A 26,296-nucleotide genomic window follows, 5' to 3' on the forward strand; every position below is an offset into this window, starting at 1 on the left:
GAGTACATGCGTAACGTTTTTTAGTCATCTTTACACAATATAAGAATATATTTTTCCGACGCCATCACAAAACAAATTGACGTGCTCTCATCTAGACTACCGCTCTTCGATTGACAACGAGTGCGAAATTTCGTCCCACCTATTGTTGAAAATTATTTGCCGTATGCTATTAATAATCCCCAAAAATTTATATAAAAGCGTTCAGCATGTGTATTTTTAGGTAGGTATATTCAATTTTGTAGTATCAAAAATTGTCAGATAACAAAATTATTTTCAATTAATCATGCATATCCTACAATATGTATTACAAATGTAAAACCTATATAAAGTAAATATTTTTGAGGATAGTTTAAGTAGCGAATTGCTATACAATTTATATCAAAAGTTAGTTAATTTTAATTAATTAATTAATTAATTAATTAATTTTTACAATATGGTAGATGAATTAATGAAGTTATGAGAAAATAAACAGTAATTTAAATAATTTTGACCACTTGTCAGTCATGCAACAACTTTGATAATCAAAAATATGTTCAATATGTATTCCAAGTTTAAAATCCAAATATTATAGTGAAAGCCTTTGTTTCCATGGTGTGATATTTAGGTGAGAGTTATTCTGACTCATGTCACATATAACGATGTCTTTGCAGTATTTATATCATTAGTTTGGTTAGTTATATGATAATATATGTCAGAACAAAGTTTGCCCAAATTTTGTCAAATAAAATAAAAAATTCCCACCATGGAAATCGCTCTAGTAAAATTGATTCCTTTTTAAATTTATTCCTTCAGAGGTTGTATAATATAAAACATAATGTCAATGACATCTCTACATAAATCTTTTCATCACAGGCCCGCGCTATGCCGGGTACTTGTCGCTAGTAGTAATAATATTATAAAACACCCTTCGTAATCGCAAAAATTAAAATACAGTCAAGATACAAAACACCGCGGTCCGCCGGAAAGCTCGAAACCGCTGGACGATTCGATTTCACTACAATCTTCGTTTAGTTTTTGCACTGGTCTTAATGCTGAATAGGTCAGTCTTTTGGAAGAAATATCACCAAAGCAGAAACCCTTTACTTATACCGTTCACATCCACTCCTCAGACAAGCATTTCACTACCATTAAGCTATTTCTAGATGAAATATCATCAAATTCGCGTATCCTTAGACAGCTTAGACACGTCATATGACATAAATATGTCATAAAATGGAGGTATTTTTTTAAAAGATATACAGTAGTCACTCGGTCATCCGGCGTTCACCAATCCGGCACGTCCAATAGTCTGGCATTTTGCAACTCAGCTCTCCTGCTCTATAATCTGGCAGGTTTCACATTAAACTGCCGGATTACAGATCGGAGAACCTTTCGCTCGGCAGTTCGGTGCCCGACCTTCAATTATTTCCTATAGAAATCCAATAATCCAGCATAGGTGAAAAAATATGGGTGTCGGATTACCAAGCGCCTACTATATTATCAAGAATTTAATAACACTTTTCCTTTAATATAGCACACCTCTGGATGGAACAGATGATTACCATTGTGAGATATCCCCAGAGTTATTTATTCAGTTAATAACACTTCACAAAGAAAACATTCAGTGGCGCATCGTCCTTGCCCTCTGCGCACCGGGCTCGTCACCACAGATATCCGGAGCAGACGACCTCCTCTTCCGGGAGTCTTCCCTGACACTGAGGTTCTCGGGGTACCTTTGAGCCTCGTCGGGTCTGATGGTCATGGCGGTGGTGGTGGCCGTAGTCACGACCGTCGCGGATGCCGGCTGGTGTAGCTGGTAGTGGGGGTGGTGCTGCACATGGTGGGGGTTGTAGTGAGGATGCAGATGGGGAGACGGATACGGGCCCGTTTCGCGGGGCATCAGCGATATGCAGATGTCGCCGACTTGAAGTTGCTTCACATTCAAACCATAGCACTGTAGTGTTCGTTCGGGAGCGTAGGATGCCCAACCGTGCCCGCGCACGAAGAAGGGATGCTCTACTGGAGATTCCATGTCCACCTGAAAATCATAAAAAATATGTAAGAATAGAAAAGGTAAATTAACATTCTCCATCATCATCATCACATTTGTTTAGTAGTTGAATTTAAATTAGTTTGTCTACAGAATTAATTAAAATATAAATATCCTTGATCGCAGACCACATCTCCTAAGCCAATATAACGTCGCTGTAGGATTGGTTTGTCGAATAGACCAAATGATCTACTGATGAGATATTTAAATTGTTATTTTTACAGCATATGAATGATGTATTCATTACCATTACAAAGTAATTTACAGAAAGGGATGGTTCTAGTCCATTTAGATACAAAAAAACATTCTGCATTAAAAGGTCGATTTCGACAAAAACGGATATACGACAAACCAATCCTATAGCGACGATAAGTGGAGGTGAAACAATATTACTAAACGAAAATATAACATTTTTTTAATTCATTGGCTCCCCTCTGTTTGATTCATAATTGAACTGCATTACGCAAATTTTATTATATGCTTACTAAATTTAACTGAAGTCATGCACCCATCACATCGACCTGCATCCAAGATGATGTAATTTGAATACACAACTCAGTTATCTATCTACCCACCTAATAACAATGAATATTGTTTATGTTGATTACTGACAGTAAAGTTCAATAATTATTGTCTTAATTTTAATACTATCGACCGAAGGTACTTACTTGATGGAATTTGAATTTAAATTCTAATGAATTAAAGTTTTGTACTATTCTATTAAATGGAATAGTACAAAATTTAATTCCATTAGAATTATTGTCTCGTGCTTTTTGGAACATGGGCCAAAATAAAAAGTTAATTTTCGGTGATTTTATACAATTAACGCTAAGATGCATGGAATGTGAAGTACAAAGCTAATGGACCACACCGCATTCCCTGTATGCATATTGCTCTGATGGAGCACTTACCTGCATCAAATGCCCATATCCAAAATGTCCCAGTAACGAACACCTGGCTTGTAACCTGCTGCAACGTCAAGTGGTTACCGTGTGTGGAGAGGCATGATTGCAAATATCTCAGTTTCGCAAAGACATTGTTTATATATTATAAATATTGGTATACTATACTCTCTGATTAAATGGCAATTAACACGGTCGAGGAAGAGTGAAAATCACAATGGCAGTTCAAGCTACGCGAAGATGCATTTTTTCATTATGTATAAAATTTACTACGTCAGGTTATTATGCATTCAATAAGTTGCCTATGGTGCAATTTTGTTCAATAATTATGGTTAACTTAATGTCAATGACATTAATATGGACGAAGCATCTAGAAAATAAAATGACACTCACTTTGTGTCGGGTCTGCCGGATGGCGAAATTCATATTTTAATATCGGTATCCTACGCTCAAACGAACATTCTGCTTGCAAGTGGTCTGGCGACACCGCTGGGTCTGCCCATACAAAATTTCTGACTGTCAGGTTTCGACTCCACCGTTATTGTTGTGTTACAAAATGCCAATGTGCTTAGTTAAAAATTGTAAAAAAAATCTACTAAGCACTCCAAGAAAGATGGGATATCACTTTTCATGTGTTAGTATTATTTATTATTGATAAAATGCCATTTTAAGATGTTGATGAATGTTTATTCAATGCAATTGGATGACAGAAACCATTGGACAGACGCTGTGATGCGCTGGGCTCACATGTGTCTAATCTCTGAGAAGTCGTAAGTAACCTAGAATCTGCTTCTAGGTTATATTACTATAAATTCTCGAAGTTTGTATCGCATAATGGAAACGGATACGTCATATGGTCACGTGACGTCTACCTATACATCTGTAAATGACTTTCATGCACAATTTCTCGTGCGCGCCGATATGTAGTGAGTTGTCCATTTAATATGCCATTGCTTAATGTAGTATGAAAATGATCAAAGTAGTTCTTCCTGTCAAAAATGTTGAACATCACAGCTTTATAATAATATGATACTGTGATAGTTTAATATCACCTATTTTTTGTATGTGTTTATTGTGAACATCGTTTTCCAACAGAATGGCCTAACCCATATACATACCATTTTCTGGAACCACTAGTGTACCATAAGTAAAGAAATAAGAACTGATGTTGATGTAAGCGAGGATAAATGATAATCTGAATGGTGGTCAGTGATGAGTAACAGAGTATAACATTATATATAACCAACCTGTGCCATGTCGCTGTGATAACTCAAGGTGAGCGTTACGGTGTCGTCTGACTGGTGCCGAAGCAGCCTGATCACCTTGCTATCAGCCAACGTCAGCTCGGGACTGAGCCTCGCCGACTGAACAAAGTCCTCCGTCCTCATGTCCTCCACCTTGCGCAGCTCACCCCCGCCCAGTTCGATGAGAGCCCCTCGGCTGAACCTGGCAGGCGGGGGCGCCCGCTCCCGGGACAGCAACCTAATGGAGGATCAGAACAATCCATTAATTTTGTTGCATAGTATGGCAACCGACCGAAAACCTTCCATCTATGGAGAACTTGACGAATTACTAAGATTAATAATATATAAATTGGCTGCAAGTCATTTCACATTGCAGATTCATTTGTAGCAAACTTCATGCCTACTATTATTTTTTTTAATTTTGAAAAAATAATCATTTTAAGTAATGCGATCATGTCAATTTCCATAATATTATCATTGAGATTCCACTGATTACAACTTATTAATGGTTCATGCCCGATGAATGGTGACCATAATGCATCTACGATTGACTATGAAATCTGCAATTTAATATATTACTGTATTTTGATGGCATTGTGACCTTGTGACCGCTCCAAAGCTCGATTCGATATAAATAAAAAAAAAACAAATTAAACACGTTTTTATTTTCTAGAAAAATTCATGTTTTTTAAATGTAAAAAAAATCATTAAAAAACTCCCTAGAGCTGCGATAGAATTTATTAAACCACAATTTATAAAAAAAATAAACATTAAATAAATTCATTCAAGGAATTATTTTCTTATGTTTATTTTTGATTTAAAAGTATTTTTTTTTAATGTTTTTAGATTGACATTGATTATTTAAAATAAAAAATATCAGTAATGTGCTCTCACTACTCTGTGATATTGATTTTACATTTTCACTCATCATTTTTTACTCTACAACTCCATAAACATCACTCATGAAAGACGAGACGATTTTCAATTAATTTATCATCCTCATGTTTCCTTCTAGCCATTGCCCACTGAAGAAGGAAGCCGATACATTACACGACTGGTCCTACTTTTCCTTCCGTTGTCTATGGATGACCTGTCATCATTGTCTATAGAATGCTCATACTGACGCGTCTATCGTGTTCACTTGTCGGAGTATTCTTAGTTTCAGATTTCTTTCAGATAATTTTAACGTATCTTGGAGACCTTGGAGTTCATCTGATTTGATGGTTATGTGTTATTAACAATTGGAAGTGACGATCAAAGTAAGTAAACTTCTGTGTATAACAATATTATCATAATACATTAGGACGTTTGTCAATGTGACAGTCGATTCTAAACGACAATAATTAATAACTTATTTATAATCTTCAGTCATTATAGAATACCAAACTCTGCTTGCAAGTACGTTATCAATAAATAGTATGGCAGTGGACCACTCGTTGCTTGTGCAAAAAGTTATGTTCAGGATTTATTAATCTAAAGATGGCGGTGTTCTAGCGCAATCCAGCCATCTCGGTCACAATAATTTCTAACCTTAAGCTTAGGCTGACACAAAATACCTAGCAGGTCAATTTCTTTCACATGATGGTTCAGGTTTATGTTTTGATTGATTAGTAGTTTATCCAAATTAATATTATGTTTACCTATTTGCATCTCTCATTTTATATTAGTATCCCTCTCTTCCTCCAGCTTGCACACTCCTTAGCAGTAGTAATAATCGTAAATATATTTATAATAACTAGACTTGGGATTTTTAGGTGCTAAAAAATGAATAATAGGTAACTACCTAAAATATGTAGATATAATTGGAAAATATGTTATTAAAATTTCATAAGTATGTGTTAAAAAGCCAAAATAGGTGCTAAAAATTTAAATAAGTAGGTACCTATTGCAATTAATCATATATATATTTTAACAGTTTAATTTATTATTTATTCACAAAAAGAATAGTTACGCTTTACTACAATAAATAATAAAATAATGCTTCAAATTTTCGAAAGTGAATCTTTGACGATTTGATCTTAGCAACTTTTTATACATGGAAAAACTTCTTTCCACTTCTACAGATGTTATTATTGCGCATGTAAATGAAACTATTTCTGAAGTAGATAAATTACGAGATAAATTATATACAACGTTTTTAAATTCTGTTGAACCATATAAACTTGACTTGACTAGCTTAAACGATCAAAAAAAATTGTACTTGACATGTCATGTTGATTTCCATAGTAACGCACGTATATATTAATAATTTAGTTGCTAGGACCCCAGAGCCTTAGCAACCAATAATGGTGTCGAAATAACTTTTCATACAACACAGAAACTGAAAATGAATTCAATTCTACTTAAAGGTGGTCATTGGCATCGTGTTCTGATATATTCTAAAAGTTTCAAATGTCTAGCTAGTCGGGAAGTTGGTTAAAAATCGATTGCAAGATTTGTACCGGACAAATAAGAATACGAGCTAAGAAAAACGTAAAAAATTGAAGAATTGAGAAGTCCAGTATTTATATTTAAAACACTATTTAATTTTGTACTTATTTTTATTCCAATTGGTCCAGGAATATTGAAATTTTGTGTTTATGTGAAACCTAGAATATGTAAAAATATGTAATAATCCAAAAACATTTAAAAATAGGGCTTAAATGTTTCAAAATTGTATAAAACAGATAGATATGTTTGTTATTTTGTAGTGGGGCCGCTCAAAAAAATATTTAAATAGGTGTACCTAAGAATCCTAAGCCTATTTAACCTAGTGAGAACTCGACTCGACACGCGAAGTCCATATTGCTCCAATCACGTCGGATATTATTTTGGAATAATAAAACAGAGAATTAATGCTTACCTATGCTTGAGTGACCCCTCCTTCCCCCTCGGAGGCTCCAAATGTGTAACGGTCGTGACTGGTGGAGGGGGCCCCCGGTAACCATACCCCGCGTACGGCGTGAACGGGGGCGGAGGCTGGGGCGGTGTGAATCTTGCATAAGCTCCAGGAACGGGAGGATACGCTGACGCGGTCGAAGGGGCATGGTGATGGTGAGGCTGCGGGAGAGGGTTGTTGTTGACTTGGATCTGAGACTCAGATGGCACCCGGGCTGATGAGTAAGGGGGCGCCCTAGGAGGGGGCCGCAGGAACTCTGGCGGTCCGGCGAAGGGGGGCGGAAGACCTCGGGATTGACCCTCCACCGCCACGCTGCCAGATATCATCTGCTGACCTGTGAACGAGATAGAAAAAAAAATGTTAATAATTAATGTTCAGAAAACCGGGTGCTAGCAAGAATCAAACTTATAACACCAAATGTATTTCTACGCTGACAGATTTTGGTAAAAATAATTATTCCTATATCGAGGGCACCGTGTATCGGGGATGGCGAACCTTTTTATGCTGTGTCAAAAAACCAGGAAGAATCTGTGCCAAAGATTAAAAAAATAGCTTTTCCCCTAAAAGGTCGCTTTTATAGCTCGAGACCCTTTTTTGCTGCAGCCCTGCGACCCTGTTTTCCTTTAAAAAAACACATGGGTGCTTGCCTTCAAAAACATGTTTTCATTAAAAATCGAGATCGGGAGCTTATTTCCAACATTCCTTCGCAAAATATCCGACCAGAATCCGAGTCGATTTCTCACATTCGCCGATGAAATTATCGTTTATTCTGTATATTGTTAGATTCATACGAGACTTCTCAATTCGGACCAAACGTCACTTATAGTGAGTCCGTGAGACTGGTGGTGCCATTTGACTACAATAATAAATTAGGGCTATACCTCAGCTGAGGCATGGTCTAAAAAGATTGTGACTAGGTGATGCGCGGATTGTGCAAATGACGTGAGCCGAACGAAATATAATTTGTCATAAAAATCCAACATGCGTCCATTTAATGTTATGTTTATTGTTATATTACTAATAATAATAGTATATTCTTTGACATGTTTTCTTTTTCGAGTACCTACGTGAGGAACGTTTTTTAGTCATCTTTACACGATTTAAGAATATATTCCTCCGACGCCATCACAAAACAAATTGACGTGCTCACAGGTCGACTATCGCTCTCCGACTGGCAACGCGGCCGAAATTACGTCCTACATACTGTTGAAAATTATTTGCCGTTTCACTTATGTACGCTCTTAACGGAACATAAAACAAGCACTGGGCTCCGATTCGTGAAATCCCTGGATTATAGCAGTCTCCTGAAAAAAAATAGCGTTCCGGTTCGACAATTATTAAAAAGTAATAAAAAATATTTATTTACTATATGTATACGTTAATTAGTTTATGTTTATACGAAACTAGTCAGGAACTGTGGTAAAAATATAATATTTATGACATGTCGTAAATATTACCCCAATTTTCGCTGACAACTATTCCGTGCCTGAATCTTAAACATCTGAGAATGACAGGACGTGTATTTATAACAAAAGAAAATCCAGAATCCTTTATCTAATAGGTAAGTATACTACATAATAATTATCGAGCGCTCCGGTTCGTAAAAAAACATTTTGAGAATCACAATAAATACCTGTCTACTTGAATGTAATGTGTTTTGAGAAACCTTCTTGGAAAAACCTATTAAGAAACTTTACTACTTATATAAGTATATAACCATGTACATATTCAAATATTATTTTGTTACCAAATAAGCAGTGGGGTGCCCCGGCTTTTCCCAACGGCAGACAACTAACCCAGTTTTCTTTTCCACAGCCCGCCAACTTTCAAAGTGCAGGAAAATAGTAAGCCAGTTTGAATGAGAGACGTATTCCCCTTCCCCGCCGGTTATATCGATCACCAGGGGCGTGGAATGAAGGACAAGGTCCGCACCGCACTGCGGGCGGTGAAGGCAACGAAAGTGCGGGGGGCGAGGGGGGTCACGCGACGACTTTGACATTGAAAATATTATATTGCCGGCAATTTTATCGGATCGCCGAAACGAATTCTCGCGATTAGCGCACTGTTTATTTTGCCACCGGAATTATTTTGTATAGGAAAAGTACTGGACAATTTTGTTTAATGTGCTTGTCGGCTCACATACATACTATTCTACGCCCATTTTTTCGATTAAACTTCATTTTGCCGCCGATCGTGAGTTACAATTAGATAGAAGTCATTACTATGGTCTAAACCTAAACTAAATGATTAATAATTACAAGATAAAAAGAACTTTTTATATACTTACAACATTTTTAAATTGTCTCTTCAATTATTATGCTCAATATGCTCAACCTTATACTTGATATGAGGTAAATAAAAAACAAACAAATATAGAATACTGAAATGTCAATTTGACATTTCATATTGATTTCCATAGTAACGCACGTATATATATATATTAATAATTTAGTTGCTAGGACCCCAGACCCTGTTCATCGTGTTCTGATATATTCTAAAAGTTTCAAATGTCTAGCTAGTCGGGAAGTTAGTTAAAAATCGATTGCAAGATTTGCACTGGATAAACAACCACCAGACAAATAAGAATACGAGCTAATAAAAACGTTGTAAAATAAGGAAAGCTCGTAAACTTTAATTAGGAAAATGCCAGCGGATGTAAGTTAATTTGACAGCAATTATGAGAAACGACCACTATTTATGATAATTTCACACAATATCGTAGTATGGTTGTTAATCTTATATTATATACTTCAGTATGTCCACGAAGGGTGGAGGTAGGCTATTAAGATCCGACCTCAATAATGTATACTAAACATTGTCAGTTAAACATATTTGTTTTCATTGAACTCAGACCACAACGTGTAGTTAGTGTTTATTAGTTTATAAAATTCAATTAAGACCTGCCTAACCCAAGGCATAGTCATCATCATCAGGGGCGCGACAACCCGGTGTGGGTCCTGGCCTCCTCCAACAGCTCCCTCCACCTGTCCCTATCCAGTGTGGCCGCTTTCCAATTTGGTACCCCCAGAATACGGCAGTCACTGGCATTCCATCCAACCATCGAATCTTTGGCTTTGCTTTTGGCTTAAACTTTGCGGCATTCGAGAAGGATTCTTTGGGGAGAGGGATAGTCCCGACACTTCTGTAGACTCATCCATTTCAATTCGTGACACTCATTATGCGGGTACACAAAGCGCTAAACGTCAGCGGACAGCAGAGCCAGTCCAAAAAACAAACATTTTCTTTCTTAACTTTCTTCTTTAAGCACTACGGTGCATGGTTGCAGCATCAGTCCCGTGCGGCTCCGTCTCGGGACGGAATGAGCACTTAAAATCACTTCTTTCAGACACGTTTAAAGCGTCATAGAAAGCGGCCGTGCATATCCACGGCTGTGCATATATGACGGGTGGTGGTGGGCACTTTAACGTCTGTTCTATCAGTAACAATAATAATATATTCATTGACATGTTTTCTTTTTCAAGTAAATGGGTAACGTTTTTAGTCATCTTTACACGATTTAAGAATTAATACCCCCTTCGCTATCACGAAACAAATTGACGTATTCACACCTCGACGTCGGGTCTCCGAGTGCCAGCGAGACTGAAATTTAATATATAACTCAATAAATAGAATTCCGATAGGCTATACCCCTGTAGCGAAGGGTGGAGGTAGGCTGTTAAAATCCGCCATAAATAGTGCACATTACACTTTGTCAGTCATACGAAGGAATTTTTTAATTGAAATAGGACTACAATTATTTACAGATGGTATTGGTTAGTTTTAAAAATCAATTAAACCCTGCCTAGCCAAACCATAATAGTTTTGGTATATTTTGGGCGATACTACAAAATTGTGCACATTTTTTTGATTCCTGGGTAAATCACTATTGCCACTCAAAGCAGGGCCCGTGCAGGGCAACATTATTCAAGTGTACATAAAACTACAGTCCAAAATTTCATCGCGCCTATAGTTGAAAATTATTTCCCGTTTCACTGAAGTATCGCCTTAAGTTTATAAGAGAATTTTCGCATAACATTGTAAAGATTTTCCAAATTATAGTTTTTATTAAATTAAAATAAACGTTCGTTCTTCAATTTTGTGTATATTTTTCACTATTATTAGACTATCAGATGTTATTATATTATTATATATATTATTATTATATATATATTATTATATATATTATTATTATATATATTATTATTATATTATATATTATTATATATTATATATTATTATATATTATAGATATTATTATTATTAGACTATCAGATGTTGCAGCTGATTGTTTTTCAGCAAGGTAGCGGATAGGTATTTAAAGTAGAAAGTACTTTACCTGAAGGCGAGTACAAGCGAAAACAGCTTAACTGTTATCTGACAGTGACAGCGAAAGTGGTCAAAAAATCGTGTATATCCGGTTAGCTGTGAGGCGACAATTTCATTAAACTATTACAAGGCAATACTATAATATTAAAATACAAGACTATCAAGGTGATTTCATGAAAAAAAATAGCATAAAATGGTTTCGTAACAAACTGTATACGACATACGTAAACCACATAATTCTTCTACGCTTCTACACACTTCTAATGTTGGATTCCATCTAAACTAAAGTGTGCACATCGTGACGGTGTAGGGAAAAGGGGTAAATCCACAGAACAGATTAATAAATAGAATTCCGATAGGCTATACCCCTGTAGCGAAGGGTGGAGGAAGGCTGTTAAGATCCGCCATAAATAGTGCACATTACACTTGAGTGTCCTACAAAAATGAAACACATATTATAGACGTGCAATAGTGTGTTGCAACATTCAAATACACCAATATTGAATGACCGTCAGTACATAAACCGAGAGCAGTTGTCAGAACGAAGAACAAGCGTATTCTTGACACGTGTTTAAGTTTATGCCATATTATTCCACACTCGAATATCGGTTGCCTGTTACTCCAAACCCGTTAGGTATTTCAGTCCCCATTAATTCTGCGTTCCCTGGGTAAATTACCATTGCCACTCAAAGCAGGGCCAGTGTATGGCAACATTATGCATGTGTATTTAATTTATAAAACTTCACCTAATACATGACTGCGTTTCTTCTATCGCTTAACATCGTTTATATGCAAAAATGGACATGACCATAATATGGCATAGGTACGAGTGCTTGATTGATTTAAATTTAAATCAACGTTATACGGTATCAGTGTTGCCAACTGTTGCTTTAAAATATATGGCAGATACAGTTTAAAAAGCAATACGTAAATACTTACTTGATAAGACTAGTTCCTGTAATAAAATCGCCACAGTGGCAAGGCAACGCTGTATGGTGCATATATTTCAATCTAGGGGCGGGCAGGTTATATGAAAGTATGGTGAAGCAGGCTGGTATGGTGAAAAAGTATGGTGAGGCGGGCTGGTAATCAAGTTGCAGCAAAATTTCCACGTTAACATTATACTATATGGGTACATTATAAATATTATAATAACCAAAGTAAATCCTCCGTGATGCCCTGAATTTTATTTATCGCGTCGCTATTTCTCGTAAGTTGTCAGCTATTGTTGGCCTGCTTCATTCAGTTGTATGAGAAAGCCAATTCCTTGCCACTCTTTTTATTTAATACCTCTATGACTTCAATACACGAAGGCCGAGTTTAACATGTTCGCTTGTGAGGTCGTAGGTTTAGGATTTGAGTCCCGGGTCTAGAGAATTCACATGTCATTTTTCAATGCGTGTTTGGATCCGCGTGAAATTGACCTAAAGGTTGTGCAAGTGGCTAACATCCATTACTCGTTAAGAAACCTCTTCGTGAGCCGGCCAAGACCCACATCGGGTTGTAAAACCAAGAGAAAATACCCCACTTACATAATATTATCCGATATCAAGTGTTTTCAATATTTTTTTATTATAAAATGGCGATTTGACATCTTTTTATACAGCTGTCGCTTCATAAATTTTAAAGATAAACATAATTCGTGACACTACATTACTATTGATTTAATTTTACCCAGTACAATTGATTAAATGAAATCATTCATTTTTACATTAGGTACTTTGATATTATCTTAATTTATTTCTCCCTTAGGGATGTTAGTATCCTCAAGTGCTTCTAGAGTTCTAGAGAAAGCCAACAACTAATAATCATACAAACCCATTGACAAATCTTCAAATCAGCCTGCGAAATTAATCATGATCATACCATTATATGCATATATTCGATACGGCCATGACATTCATAGCGTTTAACGTCATTGGTAGTGAATTTGGAATGAGGGTTAAGTTACGAGTATGACCGAATAAAAAGTCTTATATACCCGTGTAGTTAGCGCACGCCTCAAATCGTTCGGCCGGAGTATTTATCTATCGCGTGTCGCATTCACTTGGACGAGTGGTGAAATATGGAAGGGGAACGTCCTAGCAAGGCCGTACGTCGCACAACCATACTGGAAGCGAGCATGTGAGAATTTTCCAATTAAATTTAGCATTTATAAAAAAGTATAAGTTTCACGATTATACAGTTCACATGCGAAAATCTTGCTATATCGACGTAACCAAGATTGTTATAGCAATGTAATTATGTTTGGTGGGTTATACTTTTAGACTTATTGACTACAAAGTGCATGGCCCTCACATCCTGAAGCGGGCCCCCAGACCAGGATCTATGGCAATGTATTTTTTTTACAGTAGTGTTCCCCATGTGGTTTTCGCGGAACCCCAGGGTTAAGAGCGTACTTCTGTGAAACGGTAAATAATTTTCAACAGTAGGTGCGACGAAATTTCTCACTAGTCGCCAATCGGAGACCGACCGTCGAGGTGTCTGCACGTCGATTTGTTTTGTCGGATGAAAATATTCTTAAATCATGTAAAGATGACTAAAAAACTTTACGTATGTACTTAAAAAAGAAAACATGTCAATGAATATACTATTACTATTAATAATATAACAATAAACATAACATTAAATGGACGCATGTTGGCTTTTTATGACAAAATATATTTCGTTCGGCACGCGTCATTTGCACAATCCCCGCATCGCCTAGCCACGATCTTTTTACACCATGCCTCGGCTGAAGTATAGCCCTAAAGGTATTCCGTGTATTTTTAGCGATTTTTAAATAAATCCAGTTGATTTAGTGAGTTGTCGCGACCTCCTTTTGTGGTAGCCAAGTAACATGCAACCCTTTGCCATATTGGATAAATAATAGCCATTTTGTAATTCAAGAAACACACTTAAAATAATTATAACGCAAATTTCTACACGTCGTGAATTATCGTTTAATTATATCAATCCATCACATCAAGTTATACCACACGGTCATAACTTTTAAAATGTTAATAAACATTAAGTGAAACAGCGTTGCAGGCGACTTTTTTTACTATTCGATAAAAATTATGTTTTTCTCATTTAACTGGTCGAGCCACCAAGCCGAGTCCACGGGCTAGAGCCCTATCAACCCCCCTTGTGACACCGTATGACAAAGTGTATCCCGGTAATAGTTCATTATAACTATCATTTCGCCAAAAACATGCCGAAGAGTACCCGTGATCCCCGGTTAATAAAGTTATACATTTGAGATATTTAAGTTCCCATAACTTGACAATAAAAAATTTTGTGACTAGTTAATATAAACACGTATATAATACAAAAAAAAACGTACAAAAACTAATCCTGTATTTAGAGATTGCGAGATCAAGAAGCCGGGAAACTGTGATCTCGGGATCACGTCATAACCCACTGCATAGTTTTAAAATGTGAAAATACTTTTCTCTATACAAATAACTGGCGTCGAACAAAGGTAATGGAGTATGTTTTACATTTTCCATGGGGTATTAAAAAATTATATATATAAAGAAATTCTGTGCGCAGAAAATTGTTTTTCTGTTATATTATTCTCGGAACGGAAAATCTGGTTGCTACATGACTCATGTTACCCGTATGAAACGTGACCCATATGAAAACGAGAAAATTCTCGGAAAACACCGGTAGGCCTACGTTTTGTTTTCTCTTAGCACACAGTAATGCTAATAATATATCAATTTTTCATAGACAATACACCCAATAGTAGGTACTATTATATGATTGCGTAATAAAATAGACACGCCATGACGCTAATATATAATATAATATATATTGTCAGTTGTAAGTACCTATATATGGCTTGTTTTATATAAGTTTAAATACTTTTTTTTTTAAATATTAATAACCATGCCCTTGATTTTTCGTACAAGATGGTTGGGTGAGTTAGTTGCATTGATGTGGGGCTAATTAGGTTCCTCCATTTATATCTTGAATTTTCTTTATGGCCAGGATTAAATATTTTGTGTAGTGATCTTGTGTTGTTCTATTGCTTAGTACTTCGTGAGAAATACTAAGTTTCTTTCTACAATATTCTAAATAATTAAATAATAATTCTAAATACTAAGTTAACTTCGTGAAATTTCATGATTGTGCTGTCTACGCCGAGTCCTAGAGTCAATCGCTCCCTTGCTAGTATAGGGCAGTCGTTGATGACATGCCACACAGTTTGAGACGTGTTGCCGTCACATGGACAACCGTCATCATCCCTCAATTTAAATCTTTTTAGATAAGATCGCACCGCTCCATGGCCTGTTAGTATCTGTGTGAGTTCGTGTGATATTTTTACGTTCCTGGCAAGAGTGATTGGCAGAGTTTATGTTTGGAATAAATGTCTGCGTTATTGATCCGGTGGCGGATGTTGTGTATCTGTGGTTACATAGCTCTATTGTGTCGTCGTTTAGTTTTTGTTTTAGGTTTAGTTACGTTTAGTTGTTGTTAAGTGTCACGATTACCAACGATAGCAGTTTTTCTAGTAAATTTGGAATTCGTGTGGGTATGTCGGGCTGCATTCAACCAAAGCATTGCATGGAGGTCAAGACGCAAGGGTTCCAACTATTTCGCTTTGACAACTGATGTCCGATCTGGGCGGGTATGTTAGAACTTGCGAGTCGTATGGTCGAAAACCGTGTGGTATGACAAGTTAGTATCGCCCGTTTCATACCGTATACGATAACACCTATTTTTGAAGCCACTCGCTACGGACTATTTTAACTCGCGAGTGACTAGTTGGGAACATCGCCAAAACCGAGAAAATCGGTGTCTATGGTACAAGATGAAACGTCAAAAATGAAATGTCAAACGAAATCATTATTTTTGTTGGTTATGTTTGTGTATAATTCCTACAATATTCGATTGATTTAGTATAATATGATATAGATATATGTACGTAGAATATAACCTTACATAAATGCGAAACCATATAATATTATTACACTGTAAAACAAGATTTAACAAAATAAACACAGTGTCTTCAATAACATTTATTTTTATGTAGGTATTTATTCATTACAAACCATTATAAAACATTAACATAATTAATTGAACTCAAGATAACAGAGTATTAAGTAATATTGTGAATAGGTAATATAATAATTCGGCATCTTTATTGTTTATAAATTGGTAATGCCGTGTTCTTTCCGTCAGCGAACTCATTCATTTTGACGTTTTGATTTTCAAGGTCACTGTCACATACGAAACGAAATATCAAAAAATCGGGTAATATTTACATGAATTCACGTCCTTCGTCGTGCAAAAGTAGCAAAAGAATGGAGAGGTTTCAATTAAGTGATCTTAATTGAAATGAGGTAGGTGAGGTTATGTCCGTCTCAACATTATACCTAGGTACCTACGACTTTTTAATTCTCCATGGATATAATATTATAAACGTAATAATGTGTCAAAATATAACATACATCTTCTATGTCTTTGATTAATTTTAATCTATACAACCATATTCATTTTTTCGCATTGTAAACTCTTCACGCTTGTAGGTAGGTAGTAACAAACTTAAGATACCTAATAAACCTATATGGCGTGAGAATTTGTAAAATATATCTCACAAGCTCTTTGTTTAATCGAAAATTACGTATAAATAGTGCATCACTGAGTGAAAAAGCATTTTGACATAAGTTAACATAATTATTTGATCTGTTTCGCGGATGATTGCGTGATCATAAAAGTGCCGCAAAAGTAACTATTTATGGGATTGACATATTTTACAATAATTGGGTGAACGATACAAATCTATAGCAATGCTTTGGCGAAATATAAAATAATAATATGTAGGTAATTATTCTCGCGAGCCCAATAATAAAATACTATCTTTTCGCAGCCTAACCTTTCACTTTTATTTGACAGTTGAAAACTAAACTGCGTTATCGGCGCAAGACATCAGTGCGCATGCTCACATACTCAACTCGTATGGGGGACTATGGTCACGAGTGCCCTTTGGTATGGGCAATATTGTCGACACAGATTATGACTAATTCAGGTAGTGATAAGTTTCGACATGCCTTATTTCGATAACCTACGTCACTTTCGCGAATGACTACGATGTTTCACACGACTCGCAAGTTCTAACATAAGGCCCCTGAGGTGTGATCACAAAGAAGCGCTTCCCGTGCCTGAGGCATGTATTTCGAATTCGCCGAAAAGTGCACACAGATTTTCGGACCCGTATGCGACGAAACTACACCCACGAACGTTCGCGTTGTACAGTGACCTTATGAGCACACATTATGCAAGTGTGACAAACCCCGTTGGGCAAGACATTTCTAAGATGGAACGCACCCAACACCCAGGCCCATTATCAGTAGATCGCAAGGGAAAGAGAACTAGTAAATTTATACTGAGATGTTTAGACTGTGGAAAAATAGAAATATCATTAATGTGGCTAAGGCAGGGGTCGGCATAAGCGGCTCTTTGCATAGACGTTTGCGGCTCTTCAGACATAAACTCCAATATCACCTCATCTCAAGCTGCCTTATAATTTATGAGTTTATGAGACAGAGAAAAAAAAATATTTAAATTAAAACAGTTTTGGTGAACGTTTTCACCGGTTCAGAGCAAATAAGACTACATTAGCTTTTATCGTACGTCCTCTCAAAATAAATATCAATGAATTTGACTTGACATCGTTCGACACAGTGATACTGGTTCACTCCAGATGCAGTTAATAGATTTAAAAATCAAGGAACTGTGGAGCAACAAATTCACAGCCGCTTGGAAGAACTCGAAAGAGAAAAATCCAATCTGATTTCTCAGCATAAGTGTACAGCTATAGAGTAACTGCCTAAAATAGAAACAATACTATTTGATACATGAAATAGTTTGCCTGAAACATATAACGCGTTAAAAAAAACTAGCTTTAGGTACTCTTACCATCTTTGGCCCAACATATATATGCGAAAAAACATTCGCATCTATGAACCAAATAAAAAATAAACTTAGAAGCAGAATAACGAATGAAAATTTACAATCATGTATTCAATTAAAAATAAGTAAGTAGCTATTTATTTTGCCAGATATAGTAAAGTTATCAAAAACGATGCATGGACGCCGTTCTATAATTTTTTTTAATAAAAAATCTTGAACTTTTTTCCCCATATAAATCCATATACCTACATAGTATGTATATAATAATAATATGTTATATACATTGTATGAACACTGTTTCCTTGACAATTGGCTCTTCTCACTTGACAAACTGCCGACCCCTGGGCTAAGGCAATGGAGAGAGCATGTAGCATACAAAGGGAAGTGGAGACATTTCCTGGAGGCAGCTAGCCGAGCTCCTCAGTAGGGGATATGTTAGTATGTCAAAATTATTTTGCTTCACATCCAAACATACAGCCTCGTGATGCGATCGATTAATACCAAGAGTGTTACGGGGCGGGTGTGTTGGTATGTGTCATAATCCCGGCAGTAGATGTCTCTAATCCAGCGATACTCAACCTGCGGCCCGCGGGTCACATGCGGCCCTTTAAGCTTTAATGTGTGGCCCGAAACACATTTATTATCAGGAATTTCGTATATCTTTAGATTCGTTTCGACTTTTTCGACACCCGAAGAGGATTGTCATTATGGTCCACATCAGATCTGGTATAAGAGTGTTGCTATTGCACACGATTAATTTAAAAAACACGCATAATTTTTAAAATCTCAAAAATGTTTTGTAAAAAAGGGGGGTTTCATAATTTTTATCGTCACACCAGTAGTGATGCGGCCCGCGTTACTTTACAAATATATGTATTTGGCCCGAAGAAAAAAAAGGTTGAGTATCATTGCTCTAATCTAATACCTAGACTCCACTTCAATAGAAACAGTATATATTTACAATATTACTGAATAGATAAACACACATTTTTATAAGTATGAATTCTGATTTTTGGAAGCAGAATTAAAATAAGTCTTAAATAATAATATAAAAGGATTTAAAAATGATATAATATCTAATAATAACAAGCTCATCAGGAGACAGTATGGTTTTGCTTCTGTGCCGTGTTCTACACCCGAGATGATGGTGATACATGATACAAGAAAAATGATAATGCATTCTCGTCGACCATTCGGAAAGTTGCACTGGAGTGTAGCGCTGATAATGATGTAGGTATTTATTCTTCCATTCGTATTATCGTATGCCCAAACGAACCTTTTCAATAACATACGTAGCCTATTTATACAAAACCTAAACTAAATCTTACAATATTATCTTACAACGTAATGATTAAACCATGATTAAACCGATCCGTTTATCATTCACAATCGATATTAACTCGAAAACAACAACATGCCAAGATAATTGGTACAGTTTTCCGGAGTGACATCATCCCGGGAAATACCTACCCCCGATCCCAATTATTCTCCGCCCCGAATTCAACCCTCGCAGGCAGCAAACCGCGACCCCCCTTCACCGCATCCCCCGTCGCCATCCAGCGATGAATGGGCGCGTCCGCCCTGACCTACTATCGTAAAAATCCGCACCCGCCGTGCTGAATCAGTCTACATTTCGACCTAGCTCACGGGCAGGGTTGGAATAATTCTCCCCGTGAGAATTGTACCTACCTACCCTTGTCGTTTAATAATGAGTCATCACTGAACTATCAGCTCCAGTAGCGCGTTTGGAGATATAGGTTTCGCTAGTCCTCGTGAAACCTAACTGGGGCGCCAAAAAAACTCACAGTCGCTTGTCAATCAATGTGTCGAGATCCACGGTATGGATAGGATCATCATTACTAGCTTGGAGTGATCCAGGAGTGTCTCTCGGTTAACTTACTGTCTAAGGGTCGTATGCATGACATTCCCAAAAACCTTATAGGCTATATACTGCACGTTTGCATGCATGAGTACAAACGTAATTCGATGTTTAGTGACGTCACGAATGTGACGTCATCATGTGTCATGGTTTCCGTATAATGGAAATCTTATAAAATTTCATTCCCCGATCAATAATTCAAAATTTTGAAATTGTAAATGTGTCTGAAAGTGTGCGAACGGTACCATATAAATTTAATAATTATAAGTGAATAATTATTATGAACTTTAAATAATTTATCAGTTATTTTATCACATTTATTTTATAATTCTACTGTACGAAAGGATAAAGTATCGCCAGTAAACATTTCCATTTTGGTGGCAATACTGAATACATACATATTATTATGACTAACTTCACTTAAATTATGAGATGTCAAAACAGAATAAGAATAAATGACAGAAATGCAAATGGATTTAGATAATAATATGTAATGATCTCTGTATAATATTATCATGTATACCAATCACCGTATGACACTAATGATGTATCCAATGTATTTGAGAGTTGTACCTTGTTTATTACAGTTATCTTACAATAATTAACTAAGTAGGTAGTTACCATAATATTTTGAAGAATTCAAAATGCTTCCAATTGCATATTTTAATGCCAGATACAGCAGTAGGTACCTGTTTTTGCGGTCGTTTAGCGGAGATATTTTATCGTAATCTTTCGTAAATCCATCTTATCTCTCCATGAGAAATATTGCGCTTCGTAAGCGAAATAGGTACGAGGCATTGTATCAGTTACTTACTAAAATGACATTTGAAAGGGACAGATGAAGCAGCCATTTTGAATGGCGTGTGACGTCAGATTGCTTACGTCACAAACAGTGCTATACGCTATATGATGGAAAATCAGTTAGATAGTTTATAAATAATTTGGGAATCTCATACATACGGCCCTAGTTTTACTTTTCTGACATTTTATTCTTCTTAAACTGGGTCCACGTTTTACCGTACCTCATATGGTCACCAGTTCCTATTTTCTAGGCTTGTTACCTGGCAACAAAATATGTATACGGTGTCCTGTTACCCTGTGACGAATAGTGGATGTACGCTGTGGAAATCCGACTTAAATAGTACCTACACACTAAACTTTGTCAGTCATAATTATTTGTTTTCATTAAACTAACAATACAAATTGCAGATGGTATTGGTTAGTTTTATAAAATCAATTAAATCTTGCCTAAAGCAAACCATAATAGATATTAGGTATACAGTATTTTTATTGATAGAAGAATATTTTTCTATATTTTATAGCAGGGCTTAGTAAATATTAATATCTGCAATTTGTATTCTCAATTCAATGAAAACAAATAAGTATGACTTTGTGTGCTTTATTTTTACAAACTGCTATACAAACTTCCGTTGATTTGGTTATCTCTAATTGTCATTTTATTTAAGATAAGCATTCTTATATATATGTGTACATCGGCATAATTCCGTAAATATGTGCCTACTGGAAAACTTATAGCTTATAGTTAGTAGTAGAAGTAGAGTATACGTTATATAACTTTGCACTTTTTATACACTGATACACCTTTTTGTGCTTCCCGTGATGACATATGCGTGTGAAACATGGACCCTAAGTAAAAGAGAGATCCAGAAACTTAGAGTAGCACAACGTGGTATGGAGAGGTGCATGCTGGGCATAACGCGAAAGGACAAAAAGAGGAATGAGTGGATAAGGAAGCAGACAAGGGTTTGCGATGTAATAGAGTTTATTAAAAGCCTTAAATGGAGATGGGCTGGACACATAGCTCGAAGAAGAGACAATCGTTGGACAAATCTAGTCATCCAGTGGTATCCAAGAAGTACAAAACGTCCACAAGGTAGACCTAGAGGCCGCTGGATCGATGAAATGATAAAGTTCTGCGGAAGTACGTGGCAACGCAATGCACAGGACCGAGAGAAGTGGAAGCAACTTGAAGAGGCCTTCATCCAGCAGTGGATAGATTCAGGCTGATGATGATGATGATGATGACACCTTTTTGCCTGATTACCTCGCATAAAATTAGATCAAATGATATTCACTTGTATTAATGTATGTAGTAATAAATAAATAAATACTATTTGTAAAAAAGGTCACTGTTCTGGCAGAAGACACTAATTCGAAAAAATGAAATATTGAGTTAGTACCAAAATGTTCCTTATTTCAAACTGTACCGTCTGGAAAACCTTCTTAATAAATAAACAGTCTTTATTTTAAAGTCATCCTTTTTACGATTACTTAATAAACTCACATGATAGACCATTATTTCAAACATTTTAACAACTTCAAAGTCAAATTACTCAAAACTAGTATTCTCCAGTTACTGCAGTGGCGAAGGGTGACTTTTTGAAATAGGTAGGCTATGGGAGAAACCATGCTTGTCAGGTATATTTACGGGAAATAAGAAGATAACCCAATATTACTGTTGAATAGGTACGCTAAATCGATTAAATTTCAAAAGCTTAATTGGTTTGTTATAATTAGTTTATAAAAATAAGCAATTGGTTTGAATTACTTATGTATTTTCCTAAACATATATAAACGTAACATACGCTCAAAATACATTAAAAATATAAATATAAAAAATATCCGTTGTTGTGTATATATTATGTTCCATAACAATTTATAATTTAACCCGTAAAACTAGACATTTTAAAATACTTCTATATTTAAAACACAGACTTAGGTAGGTATAATATCAGATACACAAAAACGTCTAATGAGTGAACTAATAGATAAATAAAAATCACGAGATAAATTATGTTATGTTTTTAACAACAATCAATACATATAATTTATGTGATTGAATCCCATATAAATTATTTTTAAAATTATCATTATCATTATAATTAATTATTTTGAATAAACGCGCTCTAGCGACGTAAGCGCTAACGAAACAGCCTGTAGATTTGTATGTGGGACGCCAGACATTTTGAAATTGTGAGAAAAAAACTTCATATTGAAAAACCCGTCGATTAACGCAAAAATAATCCTATACAATATGTGAAGCGAAACGCAGCGTGTTTTATTTTTCGCTTTCAAGAGATGCCATAGATGGTGCTTATTTAAATATGGGAAGATATCGGATAGATGTCTTTGGGGCATATTGAATATATTATTATTTGTGATTATATAAATACGTCAATATGAGAATAAAAACTAATTTTCTTAAGAAGGTAGGCTTTAAATAATCGCCTAGTATGGAGTCTTCGCCACTGCCAGTTAGTGTGTTCTGCCAGAACAGAGAGATTATTAATATTACATCATTGTCATCGTAGAACCGCAGTGCAAAGTTATGAAGCATAATATACTCTAACTATAGTGTTTTAACACTAATAGATTTGACATGATCTATCACTGAATATTACATGTCCACAACTGACTGAAAATATGAGAGATACAGAAAGCTTGGGTCACTAAACGTCTCTTTGAGAATTAAACAAACATATTTTTAATAAACCATTTCTAATATTCAACGAATAATTCACAAGATTTGAGAATGTAACATTCCATATATTGAACATATTGTATAACTTGAAAACACCTAATTGGAGTTAAGCGTCCTCCACCGAAACCCGCCCCGCACCACACTCGGTCTTAATCGAGCGTATCGCTGGACCCTACAATTGGTGATGTGAAGCATCTGAAACAATTGGACTGGGAGTGTCCTGGGAGAAAATGCCCAAGATTTAGGTTGCTACGCTCAAAGTGAGGCTCTCTCTGACTGACTTTAATGAGTTTATTTTAATGCAAAGTGCCAGGAAGAGAAAAGAACATGGAAATTACGAAAATAAAATGAAGTTACGTTCTGTATACAGCAAAGAAAACTAAGCTAATCATACGGACCACAAAAATTATGTGATGAGATCTTCACGCGCTCGGTAAGGCGCCGCAATTTTTTTTAAAACAAGATAATTGGCCTTAGTAGCAACCAAAACACCTCAGATATATGCCTACTAGAAAAAATCACAATATAAACAAATACGATGCCCGACAGGATTTGAACCAAGATTTGGCGAGAGCCAGGCGTCGTTTAGCAGGTAAATAATATTCCTTGATTTAAAACACAAAAACCGATAGTCAATAATAACGCAATTTGATAAGCATTTCATGTAAGACCTACTAGTTTAAATTATCGCAATTAGGTAGGAGGCCCGTAGCTTAATTGGTTAAAGCATATTGACGCGATGTCAGTGGATGTGAGGGTAGCGAAAGATGGAACCTATACCACGATTTCGGTCGAATGATGGAGTAGCGGGGGACGCGTTGGAGCTGCTCGGTGTGTACAACTGATCGGAGACTGCTGAATAATGAAAGGAGAGTGGAAAAGTCCGCAACTGGGTAAAAATAGAAGGACATTTTTTTTGTTTAGTCTAAGCGTCAACCCTGTGGCCTATTCGTACACGCTACGGAAAAGTTTAAACTACTATTACCGCCGTAGTTGTAGGTCGCCCCGCTCGCTGTACGGCTTTTCCGAACACCCCGCCTACATCTACAAAATTTACACACCCACACTCGTAGACACTTTATTGTACTACCTACACGTACATCTACAAGTACATTCCATACACCCCCTGACTACACAACATTTATGCTGCTCGCTCAATGCTCATGTGTTTACTTTGCAGTTGCTCACAGTTGCGATAATCGGATGGTGGGGAGGGGGGTCAAAATGGTGGTTTAATTTGTTCCAGTTTGACATTTACATCGGGTTGGTGAAGTAGACGTGGTTTCACGAAACTGTCGATCTATATTATAACACAAAATGGATACAGACATGATTATATTAGCTATATGCAATGAGTTTAATGCAAGACACACATAGTGGCCCATTACGCACCACACACAATAAAAAAACATTTATTTTTACATTAGCATTTTGACTACAAAATTAATTTTAAAACTTATTTAAATATGAAACTTGAAACTTGGCTATGAAAGGCTATGAAAATGTATGTAATAAACTAATAATAAATTAATACAGTTAGCAATATCAATCAATAATTTAATGTTTAAGTTATTAACATGTGACCAAATCGCTTAGGATATTAATATATTCCATATACGTGAGATGAGTTCAGGTGGAGGTTGTTTAACAGGGTCTACTCAACTCATTCAGCGTATTTCCATGTAATTTTTATACTATTTTCCAATACTGTTTCTATTTTGTTGTTTTTTTTCCATTCCTAGTGTGAACGTCCTAAATTTGTAATTTGTAAATTTCGATAAAGATATTTAATTAAATCATTTTGAATTTTAATACGTTTTTGCATAATAAAGAAATTACATAAGTAATACTTGAACTAAGTAACAAACGAGTAACTTTTAATTTTGCTGTCCATTCTCGGACACGTCGGACATGCACTGTGAGAAGTTTTTGTGGTTTCGCACTTTTCCTTAGAAGATGCATTCACATGTTTGCTTTCAATCGTTGCGCGGCTGATTTCGTCATAAGTAATCGATTCGACGAAACTTAATAGTCAACACAAAACATTATAACGCATGGCAAAACTGCACATCGCGATATGCGATATTAACAATCAATAAACACACAAATTTTGTTTTGTCACAAAAAAAGTTTGACAAAAATAATTCATAGAATGGAGGTTAAAAAAAACATTGAAAAACAACGTGTATTTTTTTCGACACAGGATCGAACCCACACTACCTATTACAGCAATTTTATTAAACAAACAAAAATTGTTTTAACATTTAATGTTTAATAATTTCAGACTATGTACTTACTTATTTTTCATCTGTAATCAGTTAGTAAATTGTAATAAAAAAAATATTTCCGCTTGCAGCATAATTTTTCAACTGCACTGATTATAATATAATATATAGGTACTTATATATCTGGTATAGACTGGTACTTTCCATACAATAGAATTATGTACATAATGAAATTAGTAAATCGACCAAATACCTTCGTAAATTATTTCAGAACCCTCTTGGGAGGGGATTCTGAGCACGCCACTGGTAGCCGGTCGAGTAGTGTGGCGGGCCAAGGCCGCCAAAGGTCACGGGGACAAATAAAAAACATAATATCGCCATTACAATAATACGTTATCGAATAATAAATTG

General features: G+C 35.9%; 1 protein-coding gene across 1 annotated transcript in view; it reads right to left on the minus strand.

The window, feature by feature from the left end:
- Atx-1 (Ataxin 1) overlaps positions 1 to 26,296 on the minus strand; it is a 99,711-nt gene continuing 73,415 nt past the window's right edge. The window contains exons 2-4 of the mRNA XM_085959587.1: positions 7,018 to 7,387; positions 4,179 to 4,413; positions 1 to 2,017 (exon numbers count right to left, since the gene is read on the minus strand). Of these exons, the coding sequence (XP_085815713.1) occupies positions 1,601 to 2,017; positions 4,179 to 4,413; positions 7,018 to 7,379 (1,014 nt within the window). The 5' untranslated portion in view covers positions 7,380 to 7,387 and the 3' untranslated portion in view covers positions 1 to 1,600. The remainder of the gene's footprint in view (positions 2,018 to 4,178; positions 4,414 to 7,017; positions 7,388 to 26,296) is intronic.

Source organism: Rhyacophila brunnea, unplaced genomic scaffold (genome assembly GCF_057557595.1).
Source record: "Rhyacophila brunnea isolate RB1 unplaced genomic scaffold, BYU_Rbru_1.0 scaffold_9, whole genome shotgun sequence".
In the NCBI taxonomy this organism is placed as follows: Eukaryota; Metazoa; Arthropoda; class Insecta; order Trichoptera; family Rhyacophilidae; genus Rhyacophila; species Rhyacophila brunnea.